We start from the raw sequence: 22,596 nt of genomic DNA, 5'->3' as shown, positions 1-22,596 counted from the left end.
TCATTAAATTTGACACAGATTATAAAAAGCCCGACCCATCCAAATGTTAAAAACCCAGATAGATCAACTCTTCTTGATCTTATAATCACTAACATGCCACACAAATACACTGCCACAGGAGTGTTTGCAAATGATATAAGTGATCACTGTGTGATTGTGTAACGCAGGGTGTACAGACCGACAGAAGCTTCCTTAAGAAGCCATAGAAACGGCTGAAACGGATCACCGCTGATTGCGCCCAGCAAGTCTAGGACTGACTCGGGTGCCTCTTGTGGAGGTAGAAGGCGTGGCATCCGAGCCAGCCCTGACAGATTGGCGCTGTTAGAGATACAAAGTTACCAAAAGTTAAAGCAAATGTGATTACGAGGAGAAACATTTTAATGAGCAGGCATTTCTCTGGGACCGATATCATTTCAGCTGGGGTCGTATTAAATTAATTGATGATGTTAACTGTGCTTGGCTCTATTTTTATGATAGTTTGTTTTAATAATGTTATCAATAAACATGCTCCATTAAAAACATTTAGAGTAAAAAATAGAGCCAGTCCGTTGTTTTCCCCCGGAATTAAAACATCTTTTAAGTGAAAGAGACCAGGTATGGGCAAAAGCGAAGAAGTCTGGGTCGGATGCTGATTGGTTGCGCTTTCGTCAATTATGAAATAAATGCACTGCCTTATGTAAAAAAGCTAAGAGTACATATTACCAAACTGTAACTACAGATAATTTAAATAATCCTCGTAAGTTTTGGAAAACAATAAAGTTAATTTCTGGTAATACTGACTCAAGAATCCTCCCCACTGAGCTAGTGGTTGATTCTAAATCTGTTTCAGACAACAAGGAAATGCTCAATTGTTTTAACAAACATTTTGTTGAAACACTCTGTCTGATGATACCACTGGGAAGTCTGTGTCTGCCAACTACACCGTCAGTCAATCAACCGCTAGGAATACTTTTGTTTTCTCTAATATTCCTGTAAGTAAGGTCTGTAAGGAGCTAAAAAGGCTAGATGTTAAATAATCTGCTGGTCCAGACAACCTCCCACCTTATTTTCTATGATTTGCTGCTGACATCATAGCTGAGCCAGTGGCATATATTTTTAATCTGTCTGTGCAAGAAAACAAAATTCCTAATCTCTGGAAATTGGCTTATGTTTTACCTTTACTGAAAGGTGGGGATCCTACGGCCTTAAATTACAGGTTTTAGCAAAAGTCATGGAAAGGATTATAAATTAACAGGTCAAGCGTTATTTGGACTCAAGAAGCATTTTATCATCTCATCAATCTGGGTTTAGAAAGCAACATGGTGCAGTAACTGCCTCTTTAAAAGTTTTAAATGACGTAATTGAAGCTCTAGACACAGAGCATTATTGTGCTGCCCTTTTTGTTGATCTATCTAAGGCTTTTGTGTCAGGGCTGACTCGGCTGCCACTCCCTCTACCACTAGGAGGGGCACCCGAGTCAGTCCTAGACTTTCTGCACGTAATCAGCAATGATCCGTTTCAGCTGTTTGTAGGCTTCTTAAGGAGGCTTTGGGAAACGGATCATTGCTGATTCGTTGTGGTTTCCCTATGCGCTTTCAGCCGGTATCCTCATTCCCTGTGGTTACGACTCTTTGTTACTAGGTGTCTCATCACCGCTCTCTCTCTCTCTGTTTGTCTCCTGCTCTCCTTCGAGATTTCTCCCCTACGTCGCTCCCTGACCATTCTCAAGTTTTCACAAGCCTATTTCTCTTCCTGTCATTTTGTCTTTCTTTTTGCGAAGGGTTTTGTTTATTTGTGGCGTTTTCTGCCTGCTGGCCAGCTTCCTTCCCTGGCATTTTCAGTTTCGTTTTCGCGTCGCTTTTATCCGCGCTATTTTGGTTACGTTTGTTTTGTTTTCTTTCTCCCGTCTCCTTACGGTTGAGCTTTTGTTTTTTTCCCATGCGTTGAGTTTTCCGCGTTCGTTTTGTTTATTGTTTTACCGTGCTCTCACGGCTTATATTGTTTCTCTTTTCACGCGTCGAGTTTTCCGCGTTTGTTTTGTTTTGTGCATACGCTGTTGGGTTTTAGACGGCACTTGGGTCCTCCATTCACATTATCATTATACGCGGTGAGTACCTCCCTGTACTCCCGCGTTACATTTTGACACAGTTGATTATGGGATTTTATGCCAAAGGCTTCTAGATATTGGGTTTACAGAGCAGGCTATGGGTTGGTTCCTGAATTACTTAACTGACAGTGTGTACAATATGGGGGTCAGACTTCCAGTTTTTTAGAAATCTCCAGGGGTGTCCCTCAAGGTTCAGTTTTAGGCCCAACTCTTTTTATTATTTATATTAATAATCTGGCCCATGATCTTGTAAATGCATCTGTGCATTTCTATGCTGATGACACTGTAATTTATTGTCATGCAAAATCAGTTGCTCTTGTTTTTTTAAGTACATTCAGTCTGCTTTTAACACCATTCAGTTACAGTTATTACAACTTCGCTTGGTTATAAATGCTAAAAAAAACTAAGGGAATATTATTTTCTAACAGAAAGAAAGTACCTTCTTCCTTACCCACTATTACAACTGCACAAGGATTGCAAATTGATTTTGTAACATCATATACATACCTTGGCATCACTGTTGATGAGAAATTGACTTTTATTCCCCACATTGAATGTCTTCTTAAAAAGCTCAAGTTGCAACTTGGTTTCTTTTTTAGAAATAAGTCCTGTTTTTCTTTTAGAGCTAGGAAGCAGTTGGTTTCGGCTACCTTTTTAAGTAGGTTCGATTATGGAGATGTAATATATATGAATGCCTCTGCCTCATCGCTACGTATGTTGGACGCTGCTTACCATGGGGCCATTAGATTTATTACAGGTGCAAGATCCCTTACTCATCACTGTACCTTATACCCCTTGGTAAACTGGCCCTCCTTACATAACCACAGGCTTTTACATTTTTACTTATTTATTTATAAATCTATTCTTAATCTGGCACCGTCTTACCTTTTTACCTTTTTTTCTCGTAAAGAGCAATGTTACAGCCTTCGCTCCCAGGATTTTATCTATTTTAGTGTTCCTTCGGTGCAGACTGAGCTTGGTAAAAAGGCGTTTTCCTTTTCGGGTCCCTCTAGCTGGAACTTGCTTAAAAGGAATTGAAGCTGTCCAGTCTGGTCACACTTAGGGATTTTAAAGCTCTGCTGAAAGTTCTAGAGAAGAGATTTTTAGATACCTGCACATGTAATTTTTTATCAGTATAAATATGCTATGTTTTATGTTTTATGAATATTAGTTATTTAGTTACTGTAATTTTTTTTATATCTTGTACATTGTTTTATGATGTGTATGAACAATATGTATATTATTATTTAAATGTTATTTTTTTAGCTTAATTGTTGTTAATTGTATAAATAAAGGTCTAATAATAATAATAAAGAAAATAGCTGAACATACCTGCATACATTCCTGTGTACATTCTATGTTATCTGTAACTCTGAAGCCAAACATTTAACAAAATCCTCCACAAACCAAGTATTTTTAATGCAGATTTTTTATTTATTTTTTGTTGATGAGTATTTCTTCAAATATAATGTGAATGGTAAGAGGACTTCTCTTAATTTATGTTTTAAAAATACCTGTGACCAGTGATGTCAGTAATGCGTTACTTAGTAACGTGTTACCCTAATCTTACCACTTTTTTCAGTAACGAGTAATATAACGAGTTACTATTTTCAGTCCAGTAATCAGTAGTGTCATTGCCTAACGATTCATTATTCGTCACTTCCTCAGCTGATTCGTTCCTTTCTCAGTTCAGTAGTTGAGCTCAGCAGCGTCCGTGCAGGCCGGCAGGGGAACTGCAGTGTGGTCTGTGAATCACCGAATCACCTGTGAATCTGGAGGCAGAGACTCTCATTGCGAGGGAACTGTGCTTGCTCAGTGATTTGTTCAATAAACTGAGAGCTCTTGTTCACTCTTTGATTCGTTCACTGAACGTACTGTCACCCAGAGAACTGTTGCTAAGGACGTGATTCACGTTTGCGCTGCCACTCACTCACATTTTCTTTTTGATTGCACATTTAAGTTGATATTTTCATCTGAATGTACAGTTTTTATCTTAATTTTGATCTTAATTTTATATTTATTTTGCACTCAAAGTTGCAGGTAAGTTCATACTTATTTTTTGTACACCGCACCACTTCACACTTCATCTTTTGCAAATTCACTCTTTTGCGGGTTTTTATAAGATATTAATGGGAAAAATAATTTGCGGGTCATCTCTTTTTCGCCGGTTGTCTACGGAATTCGATCGGCGGGTGTGACGCTGGAAACATGACGCAACACAGACACTTGCAGACTTCACTTAAAGAAAGGCTTTATTGCGTGAAAGGGAAATCCAAGGGGAGGTTGAGGGCAGTCCAGGTTCGTACACAAAGCAATCCAACTGAGCAGACGTACCAGAGGGCAAATCCAAAAGGGAGAAAAATGGGAAACACTAAACAGATCAAACCAAAGAATCAGACTAATAAGTAACGCTTGGTATGCTTTCAAGGAAATGTCGGCAATACTTCGCAACAATGCCTTAGCACAGTGGTTCCCAAAGTGGGGGGCGCGGAGCTTGGAAGTAAAACATGTGCACGTGTCAATATGGGGGTGTGTGTGTGTGTGTGGTGGTGGGTGGGGGGGGGCGCAAAAATATTCTCATATACTAAAGGGGGGCACGGCAGAAAAAGTTTGGGAACCACTGCCTTAGCAGGATATGTCTTGTATAGAACTAGCTAACGAGTTACAGGTGTCTAATACTCCGGGGAGGCAGATCTCCGCCTTTGTAGTGGGGCATGCTGGGAAGTGGAGTTCCCAGGGTTGGAGGCCGTGACAGCGGGAAATATACATGTTTTATGAAATATTTACATGAAAAATTCGATAATGCATAAAAATATATTATAAATAATAATTGTAAGAATAAATGAATGTTATAAATAATAAAATAGTACAAATTACAGTAAATAGTGCATATTTACTCTCGGAAACAAGAACCAGCATCGCTTGCCTGAGACGCTACTCGCCTACATGAGATTGTAAACAACACACAATAGGTTGATTGCTGGACAAGCACACATGCCCAGAACAGTGTGAGAATGGTTATAAAGGGAATGGGAAAGGTTTATGTAACGTAAAAGTGTGGGGAGGATTTATAGTGTATACATACTTATAGTATTTATAGTGTATAAATAAATATACCGTTTCTACTTCGCAGATTTTCAGTTATCTCGGGTGGTTCTGGAATCTCCCGCGATAAACGAGGGATTACTGTATTTGTAATGTGATTTATATTTTATATTAAATGTCTGCTAGTCCCCGATGCCGTGAACTAAACTGAAACATGAACCGTTCAGCCGTGTATCAGTTGTTGGGTCAGAGTCACAGGCTCCTCCTGCCAAGCACTGAATGATTCGGTGAACGAATCATTTGAACAAATCTTTTTAGTGAACTGATTCTAATGATTCAAAACATGCTGTTGTGCCCATCACTAGTAATCAGATTACTTATCCAAATAACTGTTCCTTACTATTTTTTTTCCTTAGTAAAAACATTGTGACATGGTGGAAAGAAGAAGCAGTAGGCAGATCCATTGCCAACATAAAAAAGATCTTTTAATTAATCTCAGCAGTGTAATTACATAAAGGAGCCGTGATCACGCAGAACAGACTCAAACAGTACACGAAACACGAGGGGGTGGCAAGAATGAGATGACATGAAACACACATGGCAGGAAATAATCACAACTGTACACATACACAAAACGATGTGTATGGGCAGCTTAACTAAACTGCACATAATCCAATGCATAACCAATAATAACACTACACATAACACGAATCAATATCGCAGCCGCGGGGGCTCATGAGAGCTAATGTCATCCCCCATTGGACCGACGCTACAATATCTATTTTTGCTTTCATCTTGGCTCAGTTATACTTTTGTGTCTGACCGTAACACTCGACTCTGCAAACACAGCCGTATCTCAGTTTCCATGGTTTTTCGGCTGACGACGAGCAGAAAAGAAAATGGGTTTGTGTAATTAGGAAGTACCTTTGTGTGTAGCCAGCATTTCACTGCTGCAGACTACATAGTAGGAAGCTCGTGACTAAAAGTTGATGCTGTTCCCAGCCGGTTTCAGTGGAACAGTTTCCATGTTCCCACTCAAAGGCTGTCCGCATTTGAAAGAGCAAGCTCTCCACTGGGAGAAGATGTTCGTCCACCAGAGTCGGAGGTTGTGGAAGATTTAAGCATTTGTGCTAAGGACCATGACTACACAGCACCTCCTCTTGCCAGTATGTACAGGTGTTGTTAGCGTGTACAAAAAAATATTTCTAAAAGTTCTTTTTTTGTATTGGTCTTAATTAATATTCTAATTTGTGTGGCTCCTTTTGCTGCTGAATGTAACTACTAAACTAACTTGTAATCTAAATTTTAAAATCAAGGAATCAGTAACATAACTAAGTTACTTTTAAAAGATGTAATCAGTAATTGGATTACTTTTTCAAGGTAACTAAGCAATCACTGCCTCTGACTTAACTGGTGTAACAGGTTAGTGATTCCTGTATTTTACTGCGTTATGTAATTTCTGGTAAGACATTAACAGCAGTCACTTCCTGTTGTGCCTCAAAAGGAGCAAAAGCAAAAGAGCACCAGCAAACCCTGGAATATGACGGGAGCCATGAAAAATGTCTTGCTGTCTTTCAAATGTCTTTCAGAATTGTTGCTTTCCATGCAAGAGAAGAGCTAAAGGTATTTGTTGTTTATTTGGTTTTAACTTTATAAATTGTTTGCACCTTTTACAATACTGTGAATAATTCTGTTATTGAGGTGCCAGCATTGAGTCTTTGTTTTGTTTCTCTAGCTCCACCCTGCCTCTTTATGCAAGTTTCTGGGCATTTAATAAAAGTCTGATTAGCAGAGATACATAATATTATATTGAGTACATATTATACTGAGTACATGTACGGAGGGGAGCTTTCCTCCTCTTACAACTCCTCCCCCTCAAACTTACTCTCCGGGGGTTTAGGAGTCATCTCCACTGTGTAAAGCTCTAAGGACCTTACTCTCAGGGGCGAGGAGTCTCTGGTGGGAGAGCGGTGTCTCTCCCTCCATACCTGCAGTGCGGCTTGGTGGAAATACTCCGCCATCAACTCCTCCTTGGATATTTGAGCTTGACGCAGCAGGCTCGTACACACAGGATCCTGCTGCATTTTTTCGACGGTCACAGGGGCCTCGCAGCAACGTACAGGGGAAGAGCCGTGATGGTGCCTACGAGCCCTCCTCCCCTTCTTGGCGCTGCAGTAAGAAAATAAGGCGCTGCTAATCCTATACACAAATGCATTTTAAACAAAGAAAAGGAAGAAATAGCAGGTGTAGTTGGATACAATGGACTTTTGATGAGTCTGTTGAGTCGTGGCGCTCATACACAGAACGTTTTGAGTTCTTTGTGCTGGCCAACAGCATTAAGCCTGATGTGATAGTACCCACATTTCTCAGCGTAATGGGTAGCAAAACCTACTATCTGCTACGTAGCCTGCTGCAACCTGAGAAGCCTGGTGACTGTTCCTATGATACCATTGTAAATACATTGAAAAAGCATTACTGTCCAAAGACCCTCATCATAGCCAAGAGATTCAGATTCACAAACGAAATCAGGAGGAGGGAGAGTCAATATCACAGTTTGTCATGGTTCTGAAGAGGCTATCAGAACACTGCGAGTTTGGAGGTACTTTGAATGACACCATAAGACACAAGTTAGTTTGTGTCTTGTGTAGTGAAACCATTCAGAAGCGTCTTTTGACTGAGAGCAACTTAATGCTAGAGAGGGCAATTGAAGTGAATCCATGGAAATGGCAGCCAAAGAAGCCCAACAGCTAAGTGGATCTGTACTAGTACATACAGTGGACAGTAAAACACAAAACCCTTGGCTAGGAATATGCAAACTGTAAACAATATGTAAACAAACCATGCTGGTGCAAAGTCATGATCTGTAGAAGTTCAAAAACTGGCATATTGAATGAGCATGCAAAACAAAAAAGCCAGTTTCAAATAAAAACATTGAACAGAGCAAAGTTGGTTTCAGAAAACCTCAAAAGAAGCAGGTATATCAAGTGGATGGGTCAGCTGAGAAACACAGTGATGAAACTGAAGATGAATATTTGCATGTATTGTCAGCCTCAGGAACCTTTGATGGTTATTGGGTGACACCGTTGCTGGAGGGAGAACCAATACCGATGCAAGATGCTGGCTGGAAAAGATTAGGCTGAATTGGCAGGAAGTGTACATGGTTGCAAAATATGGTACAACTATTCCTAGCATATTGAAGGAACAATGCTAAGGTATTTGCAAAAGAGCTTGGAAGCATGAAGGACATCAGAGTAAAGCTGAGTGTCAAGCCAGATTGTAAGCCAAAATGTCTGAAGGTGAGACCTGTTCCCTATGCTATCAAACCCAAGGTTGAAGCTGAGCTGAACCACCTATTCGAGGCAGGAGTACTGGAACCGGTTAGTGTGAGTGAATGGGCTACACCCATTGTTCCAGTCATTACGAAAGACAGATCAATTAGAATCTGTGGGGACTTCAAAGTCACAATAAATCCAGTCCTGGCTATTGAACGATATCCACTTCCCCTGATTGATGATCTTTTCGCAATTCTTTCTGGAGGTCAGAAATTCAGCAAGATAGATCTGTGCCAAGCTTACTTACAGATGCATGTAGACCCTGACTCTCAAGAATTACTGACTATTGTGACAAACAAGGGACTATATAGGCACCGAAGGCTTCCATTTGGTATTACCTCGGCGCCAGCATTGTTTCAGCGAGCAATGGATCAGACCCTCATTGGGCTGACGGGTGTACAATGTTACCTCGATGATCTTCTGATAACGGGCAAAGATTACCATGACCATCTCAGAAATCTGGATCTTCAGAGGCTACAGGACTATGGCATTTGGATCAGGGAAGATAAATGCGAGTTCTTCCACCCATCAGTAGAGTATCTTGGCCATGTGATTGACAGCACTGGTCTTCATAAGGCTCCATCAAAAGTCAAAGCAATTGTCGATGCTCCATCACCACAAAATGTGAGCCAGTTGTGATCTTTCTTAGGGTTACTGATGTATTATTCAAAGTTTGTACAAATTTTGGCAAACACACTACGGCCACTTCACAAATTGCTAGACAGGTGTGAGAAGGCTTTTAATGAAGCAAAGATTCGAAGGCCCTCAGACACTTCAATTCTTCTCTGCCAATTCAGTTGGTGCGTGATGCATCTTCCTATGCATTGTGTGCTGTTGTGTCACACATTCTACCAAATGAGGAGGAAAGACCAATAGCTTTTGCATCACGGACCTTAAGTAAAGCAGAGAGCAACTATGCGCAAATTGAGCGTGAAGCCCTAGTAATTGTGTTTGGCGTCAAGAAATTTCATCAATTTCTTTTTGGTTGCAAATTCATTTTACTTACTGATCACAGACCACTGATTTCAATCATTGGTAGCCAGACTGGCATTCCATCACTTGCAGCCAGCTGTATGCAGCAATGGGCCTTACTATTGTCTGGTTATATGTATGACATCAAGCACCAGAGGTCTAAACTGCACTGCAGTGCCGATGGCCTGTCTAGGCTTCCCTTGCCAATAAAGCATGCAGAACACCAGCAAACAGAAATCTTCTACTTCAAGGAGGTGCCTAATGTTCCGGTGACTTCAGAACAAGTGCGCAAGTACACATGAACTGACCCTATCCTATCAGAGGTGCTGGACATTGTCTCTTGTGGGCTCAAAGGAGAGATGACAGAAAGTCTAAAGCCTTACCAGTTGAGAAAAAATGAGCTCACAGTGCAGGCTGGTTGTTTCCTGTGGGGATTTAGAGTGGTAATACCACCACCACTAAGATGCAAGGTGTTAAAAGAACTTCACTCGGGGCACTGTGAAATTGTGAGAATGAAGGAGATTGCTCTGAGCTACTTTTGGTGACCTGGGCTAGTTGCAGCAATTGAGGAGAAAGCAAAGACTTGCGTAGCTTGCCAGAAACAGAGAAACATGCCACAATTAGCCCCTCTACGCAGAGAAAACCATTGAGGAGTCAATCTTCAGCCGTTTTGGATTGCCAAATCAGCTTGTCAGTGTTAACACATACAAGCACATACGATCAGCACCATAACATGCAGCAACAAACTGGCTAGCTGGAAGATTTGTCCAGACAGTGAAACAAGCTCTATATTCATCTTGAGGCAATAGTTCTCTTAACTGTCGACTTAACACCTTCCTGTTGGCATACAGAAACACCACACATGCCACTACTAAGGTCACTCCGGCATTTGCCATGTTCAATCGACAACTCCGTACTAGATTGGACCTTCTGAGACCACCAAGCACAAGACAAGTGGTACAGTCACAACAGGTCTTAAGTGGAGCAAGGCAAAATACAGAGTTTTCAATCAAGGTGAGAGTGTTCTGGCACGAAATTACAGCAAGGGTGCTAAATGGGTGCCAGCTCAAACTGGTCCTGTCTCCTATACTGTCCAAACACAAGATGATGTGATTTGGCGAAGACATGTAGACCAATTGTTGTCTTCAGCAAAATCCAGTGATGGTACACTTAAGGTGGAACCATTTGACTTCGCACCCGACGTCTGTGTTAACCAGGAACCCCCTTTGGAAAATTGATCAACAGAGTTGGCTAAAGACCGCAACCTGGTATGCCCTCCTTCTCCAACACCAGAGTTAGAGCTGTATGTCTCTACCAGTACATGTACAAAGGTGCCATCTGAGCCTATTGAACATCGTTATCCCACTAGAATCAGACGACCACCTGAGAGACTGAATATATATTTTAGTGGCTAACCTACAGCTTTGGGACAGAACAGCTTGGGGATTGAGGTAGTCAACCCTTTTTCCCTAGTGTTCAGTATTTGGATTGTATTTAGTTACATAAATAAAACTATGGAATCTTTGTATTAGTGGTGGGCATTAAAGTAAAGGGGAAGGAATATGTTGTATATTGTTCATGCCTTTTGACCCTCATAGCATTCTGTCCTATATAAGGCAGTTGTAGTCCTACAGTAAAACACAACAGAATGCAGATGAAGCAACTGTACAGAGTACCAATGACCACAAATCAGAAGGGGTAAATGCATTGTATGCACTGTTGTAATGTATTTATGTACTATATACACACTATATACATGTAGCCTAACAAGCACCGCGTGAAACACGTTAGTCTAACGAGACAAGTGAACACACACACACACGGACGTACATACAAAGACACAAAGAACATTAACACACGCTCGAAGGGAGGGGTTCGGGGCTGTAGCGTGACAATGTCTTGTTCATTAATGAAATGTTTTGAAATTAGTGTTTTTAGGCCCAATGGTCAAACTATTATATTAAGATGTACAATTTACAGTTATTTATTATTGTATTTTGCACATTTTCAGTCAAAAAAATGTTCTATTGATGCCAAAGGATATACAAGACATTTTGAAAAAAACATGGCATGGATTTATTGCGTTTTGCTAAAAAACAAATTGTTTTTTTTTTAAATAAATCTTTAAATATTAAAATCTTGATTTGTTTTGTTTGTGTTTTTTTAACCTTAGTATGGTATTTGATAGTTTGAAACAGAAAACAGTGGTTTTTAGCCTACCACTTTCTTGCTAAAGAAAACACATTTTTACTCAAATTGATCAAAATGGATTTATAGCGTTTTGGAACCAAACTCTTCATATATACTGTCACGGTTCAGCTCCAGACCCCTCCTTGTGGGCGTGTTATTACGTTGTCTGCAACTAGTTATGTCCATGTTTGTAGTTCCGTGGGTGTGAGTCGTTTGTGAGCGTGTTCGTTAGTCTCACCTGTGCCTTGTCTCGTGATCACGGGGGAATGTGTTCTTCACTTATTTAACGCGCGTTCCCGCAATGTCTCGTGCTCGTCTTTGTCTAAAGTTTGTGCCTGAGTGTGTGTACGTTATTTGTTAAAGAGTGCTGTATGCTACTTGTGCTGGACTCCATCACAGTACACATTAAAAACGTTTATGTTTCACTGCACCGTGCTCCGTCGTGTCTGCCTCCTCCACCCGTAACTCTCTGATGAAAATGAGCTATATATGTATACACACATATACATGTACACAAACACATTGTTTATCATTTTTGATAAACAAGAGCTTTGTTTTGAAACAGCATTTTCCTTTGTAGACAATAAAGATTATTTTTACAGCTTCATGATCTGGGGTGGGTTTCCCGAAACTTTCGTAGCGCTAAGTACTTCTTAACCTCGTACGTTTCATACGAGGTTACGAAGTACTTAGCGCTACGAACGTTTCGGGAAACCCACCCCGATCATTGTGTTTTCATTTTTTCTGCATTGTGTGTTATGACAATTCATTGTTGTATTTCATTTTAATTGACTCTAGGCCTGATTTGACAAAATTGTTTGTTTTTGAGCACTGTTTGAACTGTTGTGAGACAATAGTTTGGTTCTGCAGGAAGACTCAGAGGTTTTGTGAATTTAGTGAGTGAATTGGGTTTTGTGTTTACAGTTTAGAGAAATGGATTCATGGTTTCAGGAAACCGTGGCAATTGAGAAAAAATAATATAGTGTAGAGACAACCTGAGTCATACACACACACACACACACACACACACACACACACACACACACACACACAGACCTCAGGCTGAGGAGCACAGAGAGAATAGACAAAACATAGAATAGAGAAAATATAGAGAACAGTCACTTCATAGACAGTAGTTTCCTTTCAGTATCTCAGAGAGAAAATGAGCTACCCTTGCTTTTGTTTGGACATCTTGTTAGCAAAAGCAAATCTGAAAATACAAGGCACTGTTACACTCTAGTCCTGTTAGGATCATACATGACCATGTACCATCATATATGACAAAAATGGAAAGGAAATTACTCCCATGCCAGGAGGTGAAGTTTAGTCTCTAAATCTCTAAATGAAACAATTCTTCCCAGAGATGCAGGTCTCCATGAATGCCTTCCTTACATAAAACACAATACAGTAACACCACTGTAGTCAAAAAGCTGTTTTCTGGATAGCAAAATGTAGCAAATTATATATGTTACATGTTCCATGTAGCAGAATATGTGAGCTTAGCACACTTCATCAGCAGGAGCTACACCATTTTTAAATTAAATAAAAATTTAAAATTTAATTAAGTGCTTTAATTACAAGAAGCAATATTTAAAAATCTATAGTGAAGCTGCCTGGTAGCCCAAGGACTGTTGGAGTAAAGTGTTCATAGATTTTAGTCCCTGTGATTTAAATAAATACCTCAAATCAGTTCACACAAAATTAAAGTATCAATTAACTACTCATTGCATTGAGTTAGCCAAGGTCCAGTATGAACAGTGGACGTATTTGTGTTTTATTTCTTCAGCATCAGAAGATGGAGATTCACAAGAAAAATTGTGTAAAGATGATCTCAGTAGAAGAAACGTTGAGTCTTCAGAACAAACTCAGAATCTCTAGGCAACCAAAGTACGTACAATCATTGAAGAAATTATCTATCTATCTATCTATCTATCTATCTATCTATCTATCTATCTATCTATCTATCTGTGTCTGTCTGTCTGTTTGTCTGTCTATAAATCTATAACTTGTTGTTCTTTGATGAGTTTGTCTCTCACCTACTGTTTATACCTGACTCGAGCTATTAAATATCTTTCTCTTGCTCATTTTTAAGATGGAACATGAAGCCGTAGCAACCAAAGCCCCTCCCATTAATGAGAAGACAGAGAATAAGGAGTCACTCTCCCTTGATGCTAAATCAACCAGGGACCCGGGTACATATCATACCTCCTATTGAAGTATTCACACTTTGAGAGTAATGCTAGCAGAACATTTAGTATGTTTTTCACATGGTTAATTCTTTAAAATTGTACAAGTAAATTACAATGTTAGTTAAAAAAATGTCATTTCAATAAAGACCTCAAATCAGTTCACACAGAATTTAAGTATCAATAATCTAGTCATTCCAATGTGTTAGCCAAAGTCCAGTATGAACAGCCAATGTATTTGTGTTGTTTTATTTCTTCAGCATCAGAAGATGGAGATTCACAAGAAAATGTGTCTAAAGATGATCTCAGTAGAAGAAACGCTGAGTCTTCAGAACAAACTCAGAATCTCCAGGCAACCAAAGTACGTACAATCAATGAAGAATCTATCTATCTATCTATCTATCTATCTATCTATCTATCTATCTATCTATCTATCTATCTATCTATCTATAAATCTATAACTTGTTGTTCTTTGACGAGGCTGTCTCTCACCTACTGTTTATACCTTATCGCTGGGGCATAACACTCCCCGCCTGGGCACTCTAAGGCCCACACTAATGAGAAGATTCAGTCTGTGGGGAAAGAAGCAGAACTACTTCTGTAATAGGGCGTAAGAAAGTTCTCTTAGTTCCATCCTTGATCACTTCCACGTCGATTTTCCGAACCAGCTTGTCCTCTCCTGGAAAGGTTCTCCTGACAATACCCATAGGCCACTGGTTTCTCTTCGCTTCAGCATCCTTCAAAAGCACTACATCCCCTTCTTGGAGACTCGGCCGTTTCTTTTGCCACTTATGTCTGAGCTGCAGCGTCTTAAGGTATTCCCGCCTCCACCTATACCAAAAGGAGTCTGCTAAACCTTGAACTCGCTTCCACTCCTCCCGAAAGAGAGCTGCGTCCTCCATGCTGGCCAGTGGTGGAGGGGATGAAGTGCCTGTCTTGAGGGTTAGAAGCATCGCTGGGGTGAGAATGAGTGGCGACTCCGGATCTGATGACACTGGGACGAGAGGTCTCGCATTCATGATCGCTGCTACCTCTGCCATGAGGGTAGCCAAGACCTCGTGCGTCAAGGGAAACCTCTTCTGTTCGAGCAGCATGCAGTCCAGTATGCGACGGGCGATGCCAATCATTCGTTCCCAAGCCCCACCCATATGGGACGCGTGGGGTGGGTTGAAAACCCAGGTGCAATTTTGAGTCTCCAAGAATTTCTCCATGCTGTGGAAGTCTGGACTCTGTCTGTCCATGCTCAACTCTCGAGAAGCGCCAACAAAGTTGGTTCCGCAGTCCGAGCGTATCTGCCTTGCAGGCCCCCTGATTGCAAAGAACCTCCTCAAAGCATTGATGAAGCTGCTGGAACTCATTGCTTCGATCAGTTCAATGTGAACTGCTCTTGAGCACATGCACGAGAACATCACGGCCCAGCGTTTGGAGTTGGCGGTTCCTCCTCTCGTGCGGCGTGCAACGATGTCCCACGGTCCAAAGACGTCCACACCTACGTAGGTGAAAGGGGGTGCAACTTGTAGGCGTTCCGCTGGCAGAGTTGCCATCTGCTGGCATTCGGTCTTTCCTCTCAACTTCCTACAAGTGACGCATTTGTAGAGCATACTGCTGATGCGGCGTTTAGCGCCTACCAGCCAGAACCCTGCCGCTCGGATGGCACCTTCGGTCATATGCCTCCCTTGGTGTTTCACCGCTTCATGATAATGCAACACAAGCAGGGTTGCAAGATGATGCTGGCCAGGTATGATAATAGGATGACACTCGCTCATGCCCAGTCTCGCTTGCTCGATCCGGCCTCCTACCCTGAGAAGTTGGTCTTGATCCAATGTGGGGTGCAGCTTCCACAGACTGCTGGAAGGTTGGATATTGGTTCCTGAACCAATGCAGGTCAGTTCTTCCGCATAGTACTCACTTTGGACACTCTTCACGATACACGCCTTGGCTCTCAGCAGCTCTTCTTCTGAAGGACGACAAATGTGCCACCCTCGGCATCCATCCTGGGCTGAACGAGCAAAGGAACGTGCCACATGAACGAGACGTGCTATGGCCATAAGAAGAGCTCCGAAGTCGGAAAAGCGTTCAAACCGCTGTGGGCGTATCACATTTCTAACGACGTGTGTGAAGCTTGTGAGCACTTGGGGTCGCACTTCTGAGTCAAGGTCAGGCTCAACCATCTCGTATGTCTCCTGAGAATCAGACAAGCATGAAGCTGCGCTATGAAGAAAGATTGGTCCCTTGAGCCAAGCTGTGCTGCTCAGTAAGGCCGGCGTTGTCGTTCTTGACCCGATGTCAGCTGGGTTGAGGTGCGTTGGGACGTACCTCCACTGACCAAAACAAGGAGATTGGCGGATACGCTGGACTCTGTTGTGCACGTAGACATAGAATCTCCTAGATTGGTTGTAAATGTAGCCTAGCACGACTTTGCTATCTGTGTAGTAGATGATGCTGTCGAACGTGATATCCATCTCCGCGACTATCATCTCAACAATCTCGACCGCAAGCACAGCGGCACAGAGCTCGAGTCTTGGAACGGTCGCTCCAGCTGGAGGAGCTAACTTCGCCTTCCCGAAGACGAATCCGATTCCACTCTGTCCTTGGTGACTCGTTATCCTGATGTAGGCCACAGCTGCTATTGCTTTTGTTGATGCGTCTGCAAAAACACAAAGTTCTCTACTCAACGCACCCGTAGTGGAAAGGGGTGTGTAAGGACGTGGTATCTGCAGACCTTCTAAGTCCCGAAGCGACTGTTTCCATTCAGTCCACTCTACCTCTTTGTCTCTGGGGAGCGGCGCATCCCAGTCTCCTCCTTGCATGGTGAGTTCTCTAAGCATCAACCTCCCGTTGACTGTGATAGGTGCAAGGAACCCCAGAGGGTCATAAAGACTATTCACAGTCGAAAGCACTCCCCTGCGAGTGAACGGCTTCTGATCGTCCTCAATTCGGAACATAAAGGTGTCTGCGAGCATGTTCCAAAGCAATCCGAGACTGCGTTGGATGGGTGTGTCATCTGCAAAGAGACTGAGACTGTCTACTTCCTTAGAGCAATCTTCATGCGGAAATGCTTTGATGACTGCTGGTCTGTTCGATGCGATCTTGTGCAGCCTGAGGTTGGATGCTGCGAGCATCTTCTGAGCCCGTCGAAGAACACTGATTGCTTCTTCTTCTCTGGCAAAAGATTTTAAGGCGTCGTCCACATAGAATTCACGTTCAACAAACCTTCTTGCGTCACTTCCATAATCGGCTTCCGCTTCCCTAGCTGCCCTCCTCAACCCGTACACTGCAACGGCAGGCGAGGGGCTATTGCCAAAGAGGTGAACTCGCATCCTGTAGTCCACGATGTCAGCGTTAGGGTTGTTATCCTTAAACCACAGGAAACGAAGAAAGTCTCGGTGGTCTTCCCGGACAATGAAGCAATGGAACATGTGTTCAATGTCAGCAGTGACCGCTACCTGTTCCTTCCTGAACCTCATGAGAACGCCCAGCAGGCTATTGTTGAGGTCGGGCCCTGTGAGCAGGACATTGTTGAGCGACACTCCTTCACTTGACGCGCTGCTGTCGAAGACCACACGGATCTTATCCGGCTTCCGCGGATGGTACACGCCAAACAAAGGCAGGTACCAGCACTCTTGTCCCGGCCTCAGTGGTGGAGCAACTTCTGCGTGTGCTTTCTTGAGCATCTTTTCCATAAACTTCAAGAAATCCACTTTCATTTGCGGCCGCTTCTCCAGTGAGCGCTGAAGTGAGATGAGGTGGTCAAGAGCCTGCTGTCTATTGTTAGGCAGCTGCCGTCTCGGAGTCCGGAAAGGTAGAGGCGCAACCCAACTATTTGAGCTGTCCTGATAGCATTCGGTCTCCATCAGCTCAAGGAACTCTAAATCCTCTCTGGACGGAGCAAGTCTATGATCGTCAGATGTTTGAGCAAAGACGGTCTGCCCCAGGCGGTCTCCAACTGATGAGCTTAAGCTACGCGCAAAGGTAGCCATTGAGTCACGCTGCTGAGAATGTCCCAGATGAAACTTCTCTTTCACACTGACCTTGTTACCGCATGGCTGAAGGTAACTTGTACGTCCATTCTCCAGGATAGCTGTATTCCAACTCCTTACCTCCATCGATCTGTGTGCACCTCTAAGGCACACGTCACCGACAACAACCCAACCTAGGTCAAGCCTCTGGGCGAATGGTGCATCCCCTGGGCCACTTATCTGCTCGCGGACCTTATGCACCCGCAAGATGTCTCTGCCCAGCAACAAGAGTATCTTGGCCTCTGGGTCCAAAGGTGGTATCTTCTTGGCGATACGTTTAAGATGAGGATGATGATAGGCGGCGTCTGGCGTAGGAATTTCTGTACGGACATTGGGAATTTGGTTGCACTCGAGGAGCGTAGGCAGTGGAATACTCACTCCCTCACTCACTGATTCTACAGTGAAGCCTCGAGCTCTTCTCCCTTCCATCTCAGTCAGGCCTGCACACGTCGTGAGCGTGTACGAGAAAGAGCATGCAGATATCTGGAAGGTGTCAAAGAACTCTGACCGTACGAGTGATCGGTTACTCTGCTCATCCAGTATAGCGTACATTCTCTTGGCCTTCTCTTTGCATCCATTCGGGAACACGCTAACCAAACAAATCTTGGCACATGTTCTAGCACTCAAGCCTTCTCCACATACCTGCGTGCACGAAGACTTGACTTCTTGACTCTCTGCTTCATCTTGCTCCCCGCCGTCCGCTGTATAGGGGGTAGAAGACTTAGGCTTCTGAGTGAAGGGCTTAGGGTGCAGTGCTGAAGCATGAGTGGTGCTCCCACACTCTGTGCATTCTACCTCCGCCTCACAATTCTTGGCGAGATGTTCTGTGGATGAGCAACAGCGAAAGCAGATGTAGTGATCTCTCAAGAGCTGTTTGCGTTCCTCAATGCTTTTTTCTCGGAAGCCCCTGCATTTCTTCAGAGGGTGCGGCTTCCTATGCAGAGGACAGAGTTTGTTTGGATCAATTCGCTCTCTGAGCTCAGACTTGGCTGTCGCCGAAACTTGCGTTTTCTGTGTGTACACAGACGTCTTTGTAGGCCTCTCCCAGTTGCCCTTCTTCTCAGTCGAAGCCTGCACGAAGAAGCTAAAACTTGGATCTGTGCGAGCCTTTGCTTCCATGGAGATGAAATCCACTAGCGCAGAAAACGGTGGGAAACTGACCATGTTTTCACGCTTGTATTTCGTCCCGTAGTACAGCCATTTTTCCTGGAGGTTGTATGGGAGTTTCTCTATAATAGGCCTAATTCCCCTTGAAGTGTCCAAATAAAGCAAACCTGCTAAATATCCATCCTGCTTGGCGGCTTGTAGCTCCGCTAAAAGGTCGGCCAAATCCCTAAGCTTCTGGGGATCTTTCGCCGTGACCTTCGGAAAGCTTTCTAATTTGCTGAAGAGAGCCTGTTCAACGGCTTCAGGCGAACCGTACATCTCGTCAAGGCGCTCCCATGCCATACGCAGGCCAATTGGCGGACTCCCGATGTTAACCGTCCTAATCCTCCTTACCTGTTCTGCTGATTCCTTTCCTAGGTACTTTATCAGAAGGTCGAGCTCTTCTGCAGCGTGCAGCTCTAACTCACTGATAGCGTTTTGGAATGACCCCTTCCAGGCCCAGTAGTTCACGGGCTGGTCATCGTATTTGGTGAGACCTGAAGTCACCAGCTGGTTGCGGGCTAGATACCTAATGAAGTCTGCTGTAGTCGTAGAACGGTCGTGGCTAGCTCCGTATTGCGTCCTCTGGAATAGTGGATCAAATGGAATCGAAGGCTCTTTTTTGAAACGGCGTTGTGGAGAAGCTCCACAAAGCTGCGGTGCTGGAGCGGAGTAGAGAAACGGTTGGGGAGGTGCTCCGCTTGCATGCGAACCTTGACGCACCTGGTGTGCAGTAACAGCTTCAGAGGCGGCGGCTTGGTTCCCCATGAACACCCGCGTCGCCGAAGGCGTAGCGTTGGCCATACCCGAGCAAGCAGAATGAGAAGAGGGTGAAACGGCATCATATTCTGCTGCGGCGAATGCATCCTCCCTACGCGAGCTGGCTTGGTCGGCTACGAATGCGGCGGTGCGTTGGTCTTTAACAGCTTGATAGGGCACACTTTTAATCTCGCTTCGTACTTCAAACCCCATATCTTGCAAACCGGCTGCCAAAGTGTTCGCTTCTGCTATAGCAGCATCTTTCTCTTTCTCCTCGTTCAATGCTTCTAGGTTAGCTTGTATGCGTGCTTGCTCTACCTTAAGCTGGATTTCCCTTTCTGCATGTGCTGCTCTAGCTTGCGCCGCCTCGGCTTTAGCCTGTGCCATTGCCACAGCCATGCTCACCGTTGTTCTAGACGACTTAGTGGATGAGCGGCTGCTCGTTGAGCGTGCTGACTCAGACCGATCATCTCTAGCTTGTTTACTACTGTCGCTGCGTTGTGACATCCCGATGGTTGCGCTAATCGTTATCGAGAGGAGCGGGCTAACGTGAAGCTGTCTGGAAGCTGAAGGTTAGTCGCGTATTTCTGATACTAATTAGCTCCACGCTATGGCTATCCTCGCGTCCCTCGTAGCTGTATTGCTGTCTTTTCACTGTCATGGGCTGGATTCCAATCAGTTTAAACACTCTCAAAAAAACTCCAGGACACGGATAATTCTTTCCATGAAGTTTAGTGAGAATCTTGTGAAACTGTAACAATTACAACGAGACGTTTCAATCAGCATACACGTCAACATAGCATATGGATGAGCAGCATAGCATGACTACGTAACTAGTTATGCATAAAGATGCTAGCGAACACAGGGTATAACTAGTCTGCATACAAGCAATATATAGCTTGTACTCACAGACAATGCCTTAGCAAGGAGGGAGAGAAAGTTTGAGCTATGGCTGCAGGCAGGATGAACACACAACTGACCATGACAGGTGCATAACAAACGCTACTTCTTACTACCCAGAATACGTCTCTGCTTTATCGTCATAGTAACGAAACAACTTAGTTACAAAATCAAACAACTTATCGCTGGGGCATAACAGTTTCTCTCTCACCTACTGTTTATACCTGACTCGAGCTATTAAATATCTTTCTCTTGCTTATTTTTAAGATGAAACATGAAGCCGTAGCAAACAAAGCCCTTCCCATTAATGAGAAGACAGAGAATAAGGAGTCACTCTCCCTTGATGCTAAATCAACCAGGGACCCGGGTACATATCATACCTCCTATTGAAGTATTCACACTTTGAGAGTAATGCTAGCAGAACATTTAGTATGTTTTTCACATGGTTAATTCTTTAAAATTGTACAAGTAAATTACAATGTTAGTAAAAAAAAATGTCATTTCAATAAAGACCTCAAATCAGTTCACACAGAATTTAAGTATCAATAAACTAGTCATTCCATTGTGTTAGCCAAAGTCCAGTATGAACAGCCAATGTATTTGTGTTTTGTTTCTTCAGCATCAGAAGCTGGAGATTCACAAGAAAATGTGTCTAAAGATGATCTCAGTAGAAGAAACGCTGAGTCTTCAGAACAAACTCAGAATCTCCAGGCAACCAAAGTACGTACAATCAATGAAGAATCTATCTATCTATCTATCTATCTATCTATCTATCTATCTATCTATCTATCTATCTATCTATCTATCTATCTATCTGTGTCTGTCTGTCTGTCTGTCTGTCTATAAATCTATAACTTGTTGTTCTTTGATGAGTTTCTCTCTCACCTACTGTTTATACCTGACTCGAGCTATTAAATATCTTTCTCTTGCTTATTTTTAAGATGGAACATGAAGCCGTAGCAAACAAAGCCCCTCCCATTAATGAGAAGACAGAGAATAAGGAGTCACTCTCCCTTGATGCTAAATCAACCAGGGACCCGGGTACATATCATACCTCCTATTGAAGTATTCACACTTTGAGAGTAATGCTAGCAGAACATTTAGTATGTTTTTCACATGGTTAATTCTTTAAAATTGTACAAGTAAATTACAATGTTAGTTAAAAAATGTCATTTCAATAAAGACCTCAAATCAGTTCACACAGAATTTAAGTATCAATAAACTAGTCATTCCATTGTGTTAGCCAAAGTCCAGTATGAACAGCCAATGTATTTGTGTTTTGTTTCTTCAGCATCAGAAGATGGAGATTCACAAGAAAATGTGTCTAAAGATGATCTCAGTAGAAGAAACGCTGAGTCTTCAGAACAAACTCAGAATCTCCAGGCAACCAAAGTACGTACAATCAATGAAGAATCTATCTATCTATCTATCTATCTATCTATCTATCTATCTATCTATCTATCTATCTATCTATCTATCTATCTATCTATCTATCTATCTATCTGTGTCTGTCTATCTGTCTGTCTATAAATCTATAACTTGTTGTTCTTTGACGAGGCTGTCTCTCACCTACTGTTTATACCTGACTGGAGCTGTTAAATATCTTTCTCTTGCTCATTTGAAAGATGGAACATGAAGCCGTAGCAACCAAAGCCCCTCCCATTAATGAGAAGACTGAGAATATGGAGTCACTCTCTCTTGATGCTAAATCAACCAGGGACCCGGGTACATATCATACCTCCTATTGAAGTATTCACACTTTGAGAGTAATGCTAGCAGAACATTTAGTATGTTTTTCACATGGTTAATTCTTTAAAATTGTACAAGTAAATTACAATGTTAGTTAAAAAAATGTCATTTCAATAAAGACCTCAAATCAGTTCACACAGAATTGAAGTATCAATAAACTAGTCATTCCAATGTGTTAGCCAAAGTCCAGTATGAACAGCCAATGTATTTGT

The 22,596-nt window shown here is 42.6% G+C and overlaps 1 protein-coding gene and 1 long non-coding RNA gene across 2 annotated transcripts; both read left to right on the top strand.

Moving 5' to 3' along the window:
• Positions 1 to 6,629: 6,629 nt before the first annotated feature.
• LOC143517674 (uncharacterized) lies at positions 6,630 to 13,811 on the top strand. The gene is made up of 3 exons (XR_013132011.1): positions 6,630 to 6,754; positions 13,412 to 13,512; positions 13,718 to 13,811. It is a non-coding gene; the product is annotated as an uncharacterized LOC143517674 (long non-coding RNA).
• Positions 13,812 to 14,076: 265 nt separating this feature from the next.
• LOC143516390 (uncharacterized) lies at positions 14,077 to 21,699 on the top strand. The gene is made up of 4 exons (XM_077007941.1): positions 14,077 to 14,172; positions 20,903 to 21,002; positions 21,255 to 21,355; positions 21,577 to 21,699. The coding sequence occupies exons 2-4, from the start codon at positions 20,903 to 20,905 to the stop codon at positions 21,697 to 21,699; spliced, it is 324 nt and encodes a 107-aa protein (XP_076864056.1). The 5' UTR covers positions 14,077 to 14,172.
• Positions 21,700 to 22,596: the final 897 nt, after the last annotated feature.

The sequence above is a fragment of the Brachyhypopomus gauderio genome, chromosome 6, assembly GCF_052324685.1.
Source record: "Brachyhypopomus gauderio isolate BG-103 chromosome 6, BGAUD_0.2, whole genome shotgun sequence".
Classification (NCBI taxonomy): Eukaryota; Metazoa; Chordata; class Actinopteri; order Gymnotiformes; family Hypopomidae; genus Brachyhypopomus; species Brachyhypopomus gauderio.
Note: the sequence above shows the minus strand (reverse complement) of the source record. Positions and strands in the feature narration are given on the sequence as shown.

Excerpts from the sequence above, each read along its gene's own strand:
- LOC143516390 (XM_077007941.1), top strand. The coding sequence starts at position 20,903 with ATGAAACATGAAGCCGTAGCAAACAAAGCCCTTCCCATTAATGAGAAG. Across the intron at positions 21,003-21,254 it reads TAAATCAACCAGGGACCCGG|CATCAGAAGCTGGAGATTCA; the intron begins GTACATATCATA and ends TTGTTTCTTCAG. Across the intron at positions 21,356-21,576 it reads AGAATCTCCAGGCAACCAAA|ATGGAACATGAAGCCGTAGC; the intron begins GTACGTACAATC and ends CTTATTTTTAAG.